Below are 14,463 nucleotides of genomic sequence, written 5' to 3' on the forward strand. Positions count from 1 at the left end.
TGCGGTAGAAATTTCCACGCAATGCCCACAAGATCGATGCACCCCCTGTGACTTTGTCCTGCCAGAGCCGGATTTCAACGTAAAGCCTTCCCTGCGTGAAAAATAAACGATGCATTGCCGTGTGCGGCCCGAGAAATCGACGCACACCTCCCTGTTTTCCACACATCTCCTCCTCTGCGGTTCCTTGCGGAGATTTGTACGCAAATCAGGTACTTTGTGCTTGCAAGAGACATTTGTTGCTTTTAAGAGACTAAAGACACTTTATATCATTTTTACAGTGATTTTCAAAATATACTTATTGCATCTTATTCGTTTTGACCTGCATCTTATCAGATAAAGTATTATATATTTTTTTAAACACATTGCCTTCTAAGTTAAGCCTGACAGCTCAGTGCCAAGCTACCAGAGGGTGGGCACAGGATACTTTGGATTGTGTGTGACTTACCCTGACTAGAGTGAGGGTCCTTGCTTGGACAGGGGGTAACCTGACTGCCAACCAAAGACCCCATTTCTAACAGATAGGGACCAAGGAAAGTTCTCCATGCAACAAACCCAGTGGATGAAGATGTTTGATGTAACTGAAAATTGGATTTTGAAAGCATTTCTTCTCACTCTTACGTTACACAGAACTCAGTAATTCCCTGGTACCTGCAATGGACAATGACAGGTCCAGAGTCCGGAGACTTCATTGCATTCATCTGCTCCACTAGCCTGAGTAGACCGGTAGGCCTACTGGGAACCCCATGGTCTGGCCAATGGATATAGTGAAGTTGTTGCACCATCTTCTCAGTAGCATTCTGCTATAGAAAAAGAAAGGCAAACACTGTGAGACTAGTTTGTAGTAAAAAGGGCTTGTGTTAGCATAAATAATCTTTCATGATCATCTTTTAAACCAGGTAGTGATACCAAACTGCTAAAACAGAACAAAACTGAAACCAATTGTACTCTATCTAAAGCTCTCCCAGAACGATTGAAATTGAATATATCAGTGTTCATGATTATATTCCATTTAAATATCAATTACTTACATTTAAATAATTAGGTGATTTACTTTTATAATGTTACAAACAAAGCACCATGCTCAAGGAAGAAAGTGTTTATACATTTTAAAGGGGGCGGTGGAGGTTAATTGCTCATTCAAGAAAGTAAACCAACTAACGTGCCTTTTAAACCAAGTCTCTTTAAATGTAGTCCCCAAGGTCCTCCCAAGCTATCTGTAATGTCACAAAATCAGGTGTTGTTAAGTATACTGTATTTATTTCATGAGACACTTAAACATAAATGTGGTACAGTATTTAACTTGATATTAGTCTCTTAGTGGTCAGTGATTTCAGTAGTAGACAACAAAACAGGAAAATATATTAAAGTAATTCTTAGTGTGATTTGGTCACGTTAATGCAGGTGGCATCACCCGCAGGGTCTTTATGTAAATGGAGTAGCCAGACCTCAGTGCAAGTGGGAGGGCAATTAGTCTGAAATATAAGGTTGATCAAGAGTGCTTTGAGTTCTGGAAATAGACAGTCTACCAAGCTATGTAGAAGGAGAATCTGTGGGCTGATTCATACCGTCATAGGGAACTAGTAGAGGCACCAGAAACATACCATGAATGGCGTCCCTGTTTTCTTTAAATGGAAGTAGGACTGGTGCTGGGAAGGTTGGCCATGATCTGAATAGGAATGCTTTTGATTTTTTTAAAGATGTATTTAAAGAGACTTTGAAGATGCAATTGCAGTATTTCATCATAACAAGTGGATTCTGTGCATTGTTAGAATAAGATGTAAGATCTGGTGTCCTTAGCTGATGTTCCGCAAGTTTTAGTCAACCAAGGTGGCGGTTGATGAAGGTAGGCTGCATTTTACCGTCATAATCAATTTGAAGTTGTTGAGTCAAGCAGGCAACAGAGTGTTGTGGATCCAGTTTAGTTTGCTTGGGTACAGGAGTTTAGCTTAGCCTCGGCCTGTGCCCTTTCACCTAGATAAACATGCTCTGTTTTATTATTCAGTGCTGCTTTTGACACCGTAGATCATAACATTCTGCTTCATAGAATTTTCCATGCAGGCATCAAGGGTCGCGCTTTGAAATGGGTCTCCTCCTTTTTGAGGGATAGAACCTTTCAAGTTCTTGATTGCTCCTTTTTTTCCAACAGCCTTCCTCTCAGATGGGGCGTGCCCCAGGGCTCCTCTCTCAGCCCTATGTTGTTTAATATCTATATGTCCTCTCTGGCTGAGATTGTGGAACCTTGCGGCTTGTCAATGGTTTCCTATGCTGTTGATACACAGCTGGTCTTCTCATTCTCAACCATCTCTAAGACAGGTCAGCCCAACCTGACACCCTGTCTTCAAGCAGTAGCTAGATGGATGGCCAGCTGTAAACTTAAGCTGAACGAAAAAAAACGTAAGTCATGCTGGTGGGTAATTATCACCCACTCAGATCCCCTTCTCTGTTCCATGATGGGTTGGAAGGCCTGCCTCCACCAAAAGACAATGTTAAGTCCTTGGATTTTTGGCTGGACTCCCACATGACTATGGACTGTCAATCTAAAAAGCTGGCAGCAACCTGTTTTAGTCTATTAACACTTCTTAGAAAAGTCTTTAAGATACTTCCTTTTCAAGCAAAAACACTAATCACAAGGCTCTCATAACTTCATGCCTGGGATATGGAAATATCCTCTATCTGAGTTCACCTCGATATGAACTAAAAAGACTTCAGGTGGTGCAGAACGCTGCAGCATGCCTACGTATGAAGATTCCCAGACTCCTGTCGGCAAAACCTGCTTTAGTTTCCCTTCACTGGCTGCCTGTGGAACAACAGATCAACTTCAAGGCCCTCTGCACTTTGCACAGAGCTCTGCATGATAAGGGTCCGGCTTTCCTTAAACAGATTGCAACGCCCTACATCCCTTAAAGGGCTCTTAGAAGCTCGACGTCCTCCATAAATAACGTTCCACAGATTAAGAAAGCAAAATGGGGAGATTGATCTTTAGCATTTAGAGCCTCACATCTCTGGAATTCCCTTCCCTTGGAGCTTCGCCAGGATAGTCAAGAAATTTCCTTTCGTTGAATTTGAAGACCCTTCTGTTCACAGCAGTTGTCTCCTTGTCGTTCTGCTTCCGCTCTAGCGCTTTACAGACTGCTAAACTAAACTCAACTAAACTATTAATCTTTTATTCATTTTAACAGTACTTGCAGCTCTTACATTTTATAAGAAATGTTTTTATGTTATAATCAGTTGCCAATCCGTGAAAGCATCATTGTCAGTAATGTACGTACTGAATTGTCACCATGTGCCTCTGCTTTACAGGGCAGGCATTCTTGTTATGGTATTGACGATCCAAGTTTAAGCACACAATATAATGTTAAGGTACATACACATGTAAGGATGTCTGCACCAACAATAATATGGGCCTTATTTAAACACTCTGTGAGCCCATTATTAGAGGTGGTTCCACCCAGAATCTTCCATCTACACTGCACGTAATTTGGCAGCAGACCACAGTCTTTGCGTCTCCATATCGTTTGGTTTGGGGACTGGAGGCCAACCTTGTTCCAAGGTAACGAGGGCTGGGGTACTTCTCATGGACATGGTTTGGGCAGATTAGGTTTATCATACCTTGCTCTGTTTAGAATAGACAGTATGCTTTAGGGGGAGAAGTTTGTGTATTCATGTTTATTGCAAAATGTTAGGATTGTTCATATTCATATTGATTATTACCACAATCCTGATTTTGTCTCTTGTCATTATTCTAATCATTGCAGCTCATGTATTTGATAGTAGATTGCAGACTTTTCAATAAATTTATTGAAAACTTTCCTGCATCTTCTTCTTTGTCTGTGTGTGCAAGAGACTCATTCCTAAATGAGAGAAAAGGAATTGCACCGCTAGGCTGCCAGAAATCACATTTGCTGTTCATGCTTTGGGTGAAGTGCTGCTAGAGAGCCGAGAGGGTTGGGCCAACAGTTGCCAACTGTTGTGGGAGTGCTTTGTCATCTACACTCAGAGGTGCTGCCGCCCCAATCCAGTAGCCTTGTAGAGATACAAGGGTACTTACGACAAGAGATTTCAGTTGGGGACTTTGGAGCTCTGAAGATATAATTGATTGTGGCAAATTGGATGATGAGGATTATATGATTCCTGCACTGATTGGGAAAGCATTTGATAGTGCATGGCCACCCAATACTATAAAATGGCAGAGGCAATAGGTTATGTGTGTGGGAGTTAAGCAAAGAGTAAGTAGAAAAAGAAGATTTATTGGCAGATACAAACAGGTGAACCAAAAAATACCATTGAGATAATGCCACCAAATGGGGTTCTGTACAAGGAAAAAATGAAGTGGAAGGACAGAGCATTGGTGGACCCAGCCTTGAGGACAAGGGCACAGAACAGGATTAGGTTCAAGGAAAAAGTGTCAGTAGCATGGGTTGGTGATGAAATAAGTTGAAACAAGTAAGGTTGGTGTACTCATTCAGCTCAGTTTTCAGTACCTCACACAACCACTACTTTAACTGTATTGCTTCATCCTGTCTTCACTATAGTCTAAACATTACTAATTTGTCTAAATCACTCATGTTAAATCTCACTGTGGGTTTGCAGAGACAATGCTAGCTCCACCAGCAGAAAGCTTAGGCTGTCGGCCCGAAAGACAATTAGTCAATTGACACCCGATTGCTTCCCAATATTGAGGGCAAGGTTTCAACATCATTGATCCCAGTCTCAACAACCAAGAAAAGCCTGTGGTTTCATACAGGTAAAAGATTAACAATTCATACACTCTGGTAAAAATTTCCAGTGAGTCAGGGGCGCTATTTTTTTGTTTTTCCCACTCCCATGTTGGGAGTTTGTTTTTGAAAAAGAAAAACTTTGCAATGCCGCTGCGTGAACATGATGGATATTTCATGGGCTCTGATGAGTTACAAAGGTTTCTGCCTGCCTGTTAAACATCTCTAAATATGGCCGGCTGGACCCCGCTACAGCTGCAGAGTATGTTATGTTATGGTACTTTCATATATAGATGCGTATACTCATTCCTGTAGACATATTTATGTGCAATCCAAAACGGCAAGGCAAGAATGACAATACGCACAGAAAGCAGGTTGCATTAGTCCTGGAAGAGCTACATTTTAAGAGCCTTCCCAAACAGTAAGAGATTAGGGATCAATTGCAGATGCAGTTGTGGAGTGTTCCACTGTATTAAAGCAAGATGGGTGAAGGAGGCGATCCCTTGTTTTGGCTCCATGGATTCAACGTGGCAAAATAAGGGCCAGGTTAGCAGATCGTAATGCCCTTGATGGCTGATAAGGGATGATTCTACTTCTGAGAAGGGTCTGAAATATAAAGGGCTTGATGAACATGTAAAGCACCTTGAAAATGTTCCTATTATCTACAGGCAGACAATATAATAATTGTAGCACTGAGGAGGGCAGTAATATGTTAGGAAGTCCGCAATGCCCACATAGAGGCTTTTTCAGTAGTCCAGTTGAACGATAAGTGCCTGGACAATGGTGTGACACTAGATCATTGTCAGCCTATTGAATATACTGTGCAGGGTCAGATCTCAACGGGGAAGGGGAATTGATTGTGTTCAGCCCAATAAAAAGGATTGCAGCCACTTAAGCTCTTGGCCATAAAGACCAATCTTGTGCAGACATTCTAATAGTCTGGTGTGTGATACCAAATCAAACACTGCCAAGAGGTCGAGAGAAATGAGGACAGCAGATTTACCTTAGTCCAGTGAGAGATGACATTGTCCGGTTCTGCCAGTAAGGTTGTCTCTGTGTTATGGGTCCCTATAAACCCTGTCTGTGAAATGTATTGTTCTCCTATAGATAATGTGAGAGCTAAAGGTTAATAAGCTTTTAAAAAATGTTGCCCAGGTAGGGGAGTGATAGGTCGATAGTTCATCGTGTCTAAAGGATTAGCACCGGGCTTTTTAACAATGGAGGTACCAAAGCGTTCTTCCATATGTCTTGAAATATAGCTGTGTCCACAGTTCTATTGAATAGTCAGTGATCCATGGGCTCCTCACACTGCCATTTGCAGATAGAACATAATGAGGGCAAGGGTCATGTAAAGACCCTAACTTGACCTTGATCATAGATTCTTCCACCACAGTAGTCATTAAAATGGAAAACGATTCACAGACAGCAGTAGTGGAAGAATGGGGTATGAACCAGGCTTCAGAAAAGAGTCACTACTAGGTTGAGCAATAAAGAGTGTATTTTATCGAATGGGTTTTTCAAAAAAGTCTTCTATATTAGCACATAAATTGGCTGAAGCTGGAATAGATTCCTCACAGGCAGAATAATCTGCTAATTCCTTTACTAGATTGAATATTTCACTGGAAGAGTTCTTGCTCGCCATAGCACCGCCACTGCCTGACCGGGCCGAGTCACTCCTCTGCTACCAGAGGGAGACCCGTGCCGACACCGAGCCCCAGCTTCCCGCCGCTGTTGCATCTCCACCCCCGGCCCAGCAGCCCGCCGCAGACATGCATGGCATCAAGAGAGATGGACGTGAGCAGCATGTCATGTTTGACAAAATTACTTCTGCTATGGACTCAATCTGGACTTTGTTGACCCAGCGCAGATAACCCTGAAAGTAATCCAAGGTCTGTACAGCGGGGTCACCACTGTGGAACTTGACACCCTTGCAGCAGAAACTGCTGCCACTCTTACCACCAAACACCCAGACTATGCCATCTTGGCAGCAAGGATTGCGGTTTCTAATTTCATAAGGAAACTAAGAAGATATTCAGTGATGTGATGGAAGACCTGTGCAACTACATCAACCCTCTCAATGGACGCCACTCTCCAATGATTTCCAAAGAGACTCTTGACATTGTCTTGGCCAACAAAGATCGGCTGAATTCTGCCATTATCTATGTTGGGGATTTTTCCCACAATTACTTTGGATTTAAGACTTTGGAACGGTCATACCTGCTTAAAGCTAACGGAAAAGTTGCAGAGCGTCCCCAGCACATGCTTATGAGGGTGTCTGTTGGGATCCACAAGAATGACATTGATGCTGCAATTGAAACCTACAACCTGCTGTCGGAGAAGTGGTTTACTCATGCATCGCCCACGCTCTTCAACGCTGAAACCAATCGCCCTCAGCTCTCCAGCTGTTTCTTGCTCTGCATGAAGGATGACAGTATTGAGGGGGTCTACGACACCCTGAAACAGTGTGCTTTAATTTCCAAGTCTGCTGGCGGCATTGGTGTAGCTGTGAGATGTATTCAAGCCACAGGCAGCTATATTGCAGGGACGAATGGGAACTCCAATGGCCTTGTCCCAATGTTGAGAGTGTACAACAATACAGCTCACTGTATGTGGATCAAGGTGGTAATAAGAGGCCTCGTGCATTTGCCATGTACTTGGAGCCTTGGCACTTTGATGTCTTTGAATTTCTTTTGAAGAACACCGGGAAGGAGGAACAGTGAGCTCGTGATCTCTTCTATGCTCTCTGGATTCCAGATCTCTTCATGAAAAGAGTTGAAAATAATCAGGATTGGTCCCTGATGTGCCCAAGTGAGTGCCAGGGTCTAAAGGGGAGAGAAGTTCAAGGAACTATATGAAAAGTACGAGAAAGAAGGCCGTACTCACAAAGTAGTGAAGGCCTAGCAGCTCTGGTACGCTATCATTGAGTCTCAGACTGAAACAGGTACTCCCTACATGCTCTACAAGGATGCCTGCAACCGAAAGAGTAACCAGCAGAACTTGGGAACAATTAAATCCAGCAACCTGTGCACAGAAATTGTGGAATACACCAGCCACGATGAGGTTGCTGTGTGTAACTTGGCTTCCATTGCTCTTAACATGTACGTGACATCTGATCGCACTTTTGACTTCAAGAAACTAGCTGAAGTCATCAAAGTGATAGTCCGCAATCTAAATAAAATCATTGACATCAACTTTTACCCTGTGCCTGAGGCTGAATACTCCAACAAGCGCCATCGTCCCATTGGAATTTGTGTTCAGGGCCTGGCTGATGTCTTTATCCTAATGAGATATCCGTTTGAGAGCCCTGAAGCGCAGCTGCTGAACAAGCAGATCTTTGAGACCATTTACTATGGAGCGTTGGAATCCAGCTGTGAATTGGCAAAAGATCTTGGACATACATATGAGGGATCACCAGTCAGCAAAGGAATCTTGCAGTATGACATGTGGGATGTCACACCTACTGGTTTGTGGGACTGGACAGCTTTAAAGGAGAAGATTGCGAAACATGGTGTTAGAAACAGTCTGCTTCTTGCACCAATGCCAACTGCCTCTACAGCCCAGATATTGGGTAGTAATGAATCCATCGAGCCATACACCAGCAACATCTCCACACGCCGAGTTCTTTCTGGGGAGTTTCAGATGGTAAACCCCCACTCAGATCTGACTGAAAAGGGTTTGTGGAGCGAAGAGATAAAAAACCGAATCATAGCCTGCAATGGCTCCATTCAGAGTATTCCAGAGATTCCTGCAGACATTAAAGAGCTTTACAAAACTGTGTGAGAAATCTCACAGAAAACCATCATTACCATAGCAGCAGATCGAGGCGCTTTCATAGATCAGAGCCAGTCTCTAAATATCCATGTTGCAGAGCCAAACTACGGAAAGCTTACCAGCATGCACTTCTTTGGATGGAAGCAGGGCCTAAAGACTGGCATGTGCTACCTCAGAACCAAGCCAGCTGCCAACCCAATCCAGTTCACTCTCAACAAAGAGAAGCTGCAGGAGAAGGTGGTGACGGAGGAGAAGGAAGAGAAGGAGAGGAACACTGCAGCCATGGTGTGCTCCTTGGAAAACCGAGACGATTGCCTGATGTGTGGATCCTAATCTGAGTCTGCGAAGATCCTGAGCGTCTGTGTGAAACGTCAGAGAAGCCGCGCCTTCTGGAAGTGTTTGTAGGGTACTTGGGACTAGTGAGCCACTAGTGATGCAGCCCTTCCTGCAAGTACTCTGTGGGTAGTCTGCTCTCTGCAAGGTCAGCTTCACTCTGAATATACAAGGAATATTTCTTTGTACACATGTGGACTTTGTCCATATAATGCTTCGACCTCCTAGAAAAGGGGAGAATTTTGTATTGCTAATCCAGTATCCATTGTTTGTATTGTTGCTGCAAAAAAAGAAAAAAAGATTTTTAAAAAAAAGGAAGAGTTCTTGCTCTCCTCAATCTTTCAAGCAAAGTAATCTCTAGGAGCTTAGCATATTCATTTGTGAAAGTTATTAAGCTTGATTTTAAAATTGGTTTTATCAACCTGATCTTCAGATGTTGCCACTTCAGGTACTTTGGAAGAACTGGCCTTGATGACAGTAAACAGTTGTTAAAGTATGGTGAGTGTACATTCTAATAAGGGTTGGTTAGACCAAACTAGAGGTGTGGAAGAATCTAACCTTAGTGAGCTGATACTGGTAAATAGTAAGTCAAGAGTTTGGTAACTTTGTGAAGTAAGTTTATTGCTACCATATCCTCTCTAAATGTTGTGATGGCTGGGTTTAAAGATTTTGCAAAGCAAAAATTAAAGTCACCAGTAACTAAAAAGCTATTAAATTGGACAGCTAAAGGGGCAATAACTGCCGCAAAATTGTAGCTAAAATTTTGCTTCTGAAATGGTGCTCCGTAAATTAAAGCACTTGCAAAAAGTGGTGAATTTCCAGGGTATACTTAAAAAAACATTACTTCAGAGTCATACTGTTCTCAAGATTTGGGTGCAAGATTTAGTTAGAGATCTAGCATTTACATAGATGCATTACATCCAGTCTTTTCCTATCAAGTCTGTTAGAAGTGGGGTTACTAGTTGGCAGTCAGTTTACACTTTGTCCAAGTAGGGACCCTCACTCTGGTCAGGGTAAGTGTGTCACACACCTAAGATAACACCTGCTCACCCCGTTGGTAGCTTAGCACACACCGTCAGAGCCTATGTGTTAAGTATGTGTGCCCCCACACACAATAGCATAGTGAAAACACTGCAAATAGACACAACACTAGTTTAGAAAAATAGCCAATATTTATCTAAGTAAAACAAGACCAAAACTCCAACATACACAAGAAAAGATATCAATTTTTAAAGTTAATCCATAGAAATGAATGAAAACGTTGCTTTAGCACAAAGTACCTAGTATGTGTCAAAACATAAAGCCATAGGAGAGGTGATGCGTCTGAAAAGCAAGCGATGAGTCAATGTCTTGCTCGCAAGTGAGGCCGTGCGCTGATTCTTTCCCTGCCGGGTAGGCAATGCATCCATTCTTTTCCCTGCAGGAGAACAATGCGTTGATTTCTAGACACGCCTCCTCCGTTCCAATGATGATGGAGATTTGACACCCAGGGACGATGCGTGAAAAATCCAGACACACAGCAACGATGGATCTGCACTGAAGCAGGCGAGGCGTTGATTTCACTGGCACTGTGTCAATTTTTCAACCGCGGTGCAGCCGCTGCATTGGTTTTCCTGGCCCAACACCCACGGGCGTGGATTTTTCGTTAGGTCACCAGCTTCCACGTCGAAGGGCCCAGGAACTGGATTTGGCACCACTTGCAAGTCAGGACTCTCAGAATAGGAGCCCAGGCCCAAGTCTTTGATGTCCCTGAGACTTCACAACAGGAGGCATGCTCAGTCTATGCCCTTGGACAAACTTCACAAGCAGGATACACAGCAAGGTCCAGTCTTTGTCCTCTCCAAAGCAGAAGCAGCAACTGCAGCAACCCAGCAAAGCACACACAGCAAATGGGGCATTACTCCTCCTCACAGCTCTTCAGCTCTTCTCCTTGGCAGAGTCTCCTCTTGTTCCAGAAGTGTTCTGAAGTTGTAGAGTCAGCAGTCCAATACATATACTCAATTCTGCCTTTGAAGTAGGCAAACCTAAAAGGAAAGTGTTTGTAGTGCACAAGGCCTTACCTTTCCTGCCCTGGTCCCAAACACACTCTAGGGGGTGGAGACTGCATTGTGTAAGGACAGGCACAGACCTATTCAGGTGAAAGTGTCTGCTCCTCCCATCAGTCTAGCCCAGGAAAATCCTTCAGGATATGCAGGCACACCTCAGCTCCCTTTGTATGGCTGTCTAGAGTGAACTCACAAACAACCCAACTGCTAGTCTGACCCAGACGTGTATTCAGCAGCCAGGCAGAGGCACAGAATGGTTAAGCAAGAAAATGCCCACTTTCTTATAGTGGCATTTTCAAACTTACAATCTAAAAACCAGCTTTACCAAAAGATGCATTTTTTAATTGTGAGTTCAGAGACCCCAAGATCCATAACTCTATCTGCTGCCAATATATCAGGATATGTAAAAGACACCAGAACATGTCCTACCGTTTAAACACTCTGCACCCTGCCCATGGGCTACCTTAGTCCTACCTTAGGGGTGCTTTTCATGTATTAAAAGGGAAGATTTAGGGCCTGGCAAGTGGGTGCACTTACCAGGTCACCATGGCAGTTTAAAACTTCACACACAGACACTGCAATGGCAGGTCTGAGAAATGTTTACAGAGATACCCATGTGGGTGGCACAATCAGTGCTGCAGGCCCACTAGTAGCATTTGATTTACATGCACACATGGTGCACTTTACTAGGGACTTGCTAGCAAATCAAATATGCCAATCATGGATAACCAATCATCATCACAATTTACACAGGAGCGGAAGCACTTGCACTTTAGCACTGATCGGTAGTGGTAAAGTGCCTAGAGTACTAAAAACAGCAAAAACGAAATACAGCACACAGTCAAAAATACAGGTTACATAGGCAAAAAGACAGGGAAAACCACACCAAGAAGGCCAGGACTAACAAAGTCTCAAATTCACTATTGGTAATTGGATCCGATCTCTCCCCTAGGCTTGCTGACGGGGCGTAATTGAACGCGTATGCGCAGCAGCAGTTTGGGCAGGAGAAAGGGACTATGGTGTCTAATGGATTGTGAGCACCCAAGTTCTAGTTACGGTTTACTTTATCTCTCAGTTCCCATAAGTGAGCATGGGTGTAAGATAATGTTACCTTGGTTTCCGGGATGAAATGACCAGGGGTCCTGACTTCTGGCGGATGTCCCACTATGACCTAGCACAACAGTGTAAAGCCTGCCATACTTTAAATATGCCCCTTGGCCTTTTTCAAGATAATTTGAAAGGACTGCTAATACTGAATGAGGACATTTCTAAGCAACACCTTTCTTTTGCATCCACATAGAGTGGGTCAGTGAAAAAAAAACAGTAGGAACATAAATTTACATTTTAGAAAATTAAAGGATTTTTTACTGATTTGAAAGATATTGAGAAAGAAATTATACATTACTATGTAAAAAAATAAAAACATATAGTGTGACTCAATGCAACAAAACAAGGTAACGTAGTTCTAAAGTAAATGATGGTGTGTCTAAAAATGTAGAGCAATTTTGAACATAGGGTAGGGAAAAAACAACACAGTGCAGTCAACTGAAGGCAGAAGACACAATAACATAACTCCCTGTTGGTGAAATATAATGAATCCAGCATGCGGGGCATAATATGACAAGGATGGAAGACGGTTGTAGTATTCAACAGATATAGAACTGTGACAGAACTGTTTGTGGAAAACTGTAAACTTTACTGAAAGTAAGGCAGAAGATTTTGATTGAAAACTCATCTTTCTTGAGGTCTACATTAGAAATATCCACATTTTAGCATAAAAAAATAAACCTCTCTAAATATATATCTGACCTTTTGTAGACTGAAAGTTCGCGTCACGTGGGTTGTAGACATATGTGTACTCCATAGAGTCACTTTGAATTGTCCGTATGTATCCGACTGCTCTGGCCAGTACTGCTCACATTTCACCTGTCGAAACAAGAAGAAGACAATGAAAACACATTATCAATGGCAGCATGAGTTACTACTAGAATATAATCTACAATAAAGGTTCTCCCAGTGTGTAGTACTATGCCTGGATCTACATACTATAACATATACATACTGCTCTTTGCTTTCAGGATCCTGGACTTTTCCCAGTACAAATACTTATGGAATGTCTCATTTAACTACCACAGCCTATGCTGAGTGCTAGGGGTTACTTAGAAGAGAAGTTCTCAAATTAAGATATATCAATACTGCTTAAGGTGTGGATCTCTTTAACATGATATGCTCTCCATGCTCTTGGATAGGGTAATAATTAACAATCAAGGGCCTTATTACAAGTCTGGCAGTCTTTAAACCGCCACACTACAACCCTGGCAGTCTGACCACCAGTGGACCGCCGTCACTTCCAGGAACGTGGTTCCCGAAGGGGTGGCAGGGGGTTGGAGTTGTGCTCACCCATGGCGGTGCTAAGTTCAATGCCCTAATGATCACAAGTCCTCTTTCCGCCAGCCTTTTCATGGCGGGGTTCCCGCCATGAAAAGGCTTGCGGAAGAGCAGTGCTGAGGCCCTCCTGCTAGCACCCTCAGAATGCACAATGTTTGCAGTGCAGACATTGCACGTTCCGAGGGTGCTGTAGGCCAATGACGTGGCACTATTTCTGCCGGTCACACCGGTGTAAATGTCGTAATACGATGTTTCCGCCAGTCAGCCCAGTGGAAACATCGCAATACTCCTGGGGAGGAGGCCGCTTGTATGACTGGGGTGGGGGGCCTCCTCCTCGTGGCTGTGGCGGTAAGGTCTTTCCGACCACCAAAGTCATAATGAGGCCTCAAGTATTAATAACTGAGTTTTGAAAGAATAAATAACTTGGCATATAGGTTCTGCAAAAGCATCTGACAAAAGTAGCTTTTCACCCCAGGAATTAGTTTCAAAGCAACACTGGTCACGCAAAAATAGGAGACTTTTCCATATGAGTAAAAAATAAAAAGCCGCCTTCCAATGACCTTTCATTTTCTAAATAATTTAAAAGAGAATACAGAAGTAGATATTTCAAATAAAACCCTGGCAGAAAAATAATCAAGTGCTACCTAAGAATACAAAAGAAGGTCGGATGTGAGCCAGACCACCTTGTTGTACTGGAGCCACTGAACTGAGTTCCAATGCTGAAGGGCTTGTGGAATCCTGGGGAACGTGCGGTTTTGAAGACTGCAGTTGAAGTAGACTGAGGTGTCAATAAATAAGATTGCTCGAACCTACCTAATACCTGGTTTGCTCATTTCTACACTGGCGACGAGTGGCAGATTAAGCACCTCTGCATGTCTAGCTACCATAGAGTACTGACTTCCTTCAAATTCCTTTCCAGGGAGATCTGAACTCCTTCTCTGGTGATGGCGGGTCATTCTTCTTGGGAACGACTGCTTTGTCTGTGCTACATCCCGCTACTGATTGCAATCCTAGGTGCTTAGTCACACTTCTGATAGCATTGGGTGCAAATCAATCAGATAAGCCGGTCTTTCCTGGAATGTCGCATTTAGATGCCATCTTCTGTTTGACGTCATCCATTATCAGAGTCATCTTAAGGATTTTGAGGATTCGGAGCAAGAACTATTTAGGGGGCACCTGCTCAGAACAACTTTGAATTGTATTGTCCATTT

The 14,463-nt window shown here is 43.1% G+C and overlaps 1 protein-coding gene and 1 pseudogene across 1 annotated transcript in view; one reads left to right on the top strand and one right to left on the bottom strand.

Annotated features, from left to right (window-relative positions):
- The window catches only part of LOC138262044 (receptor-type tyrosine-protein phosphatase mu-like), a 306,256-nt gene that overhangs the window by 103,946 nt on the left and 187,847 nt on the right, over positions 1-14,463 (bottom strand). The window contains exons 13-14 of the mRNA XM_069211767.1: positions 12,674-12,790; positions 649-800 (exon numbers count right to left, since the gene is read on the bottom strand). Of these exons, the coding sequence (XP_069067868.1) occupies positions 649-800; positions 12,674-12,790 (269 nt within the window). The remainder of the gene's footprint in view (positions 1-648; positions 801-12,673; positions 12,791-14,463) is intronic.
- On the top strand, positions 6,485-8,856 carry LOC138261984 (ribonucleoside-diphosphate reductase large subunit pseudogene; annotated as a pseudogene).

Source organism: Pleurodeles waltl, chromosome 1_1 (assembly GCF_031143425.1).
Source record: "Pleurodeles waltl isolate 20211129_DDA chromosome 1_1, aPleWal1.hap1.20221129, whole genome shotgun sequence".
In the NCBI taxonomy this organism is placed as follows: domain Eukaryota; kingdom Metazoa; phylum Chordata; class Amphibia; order Caudata; family Salamandridae; genus Pleurodeles; species Pleurodeles waltl.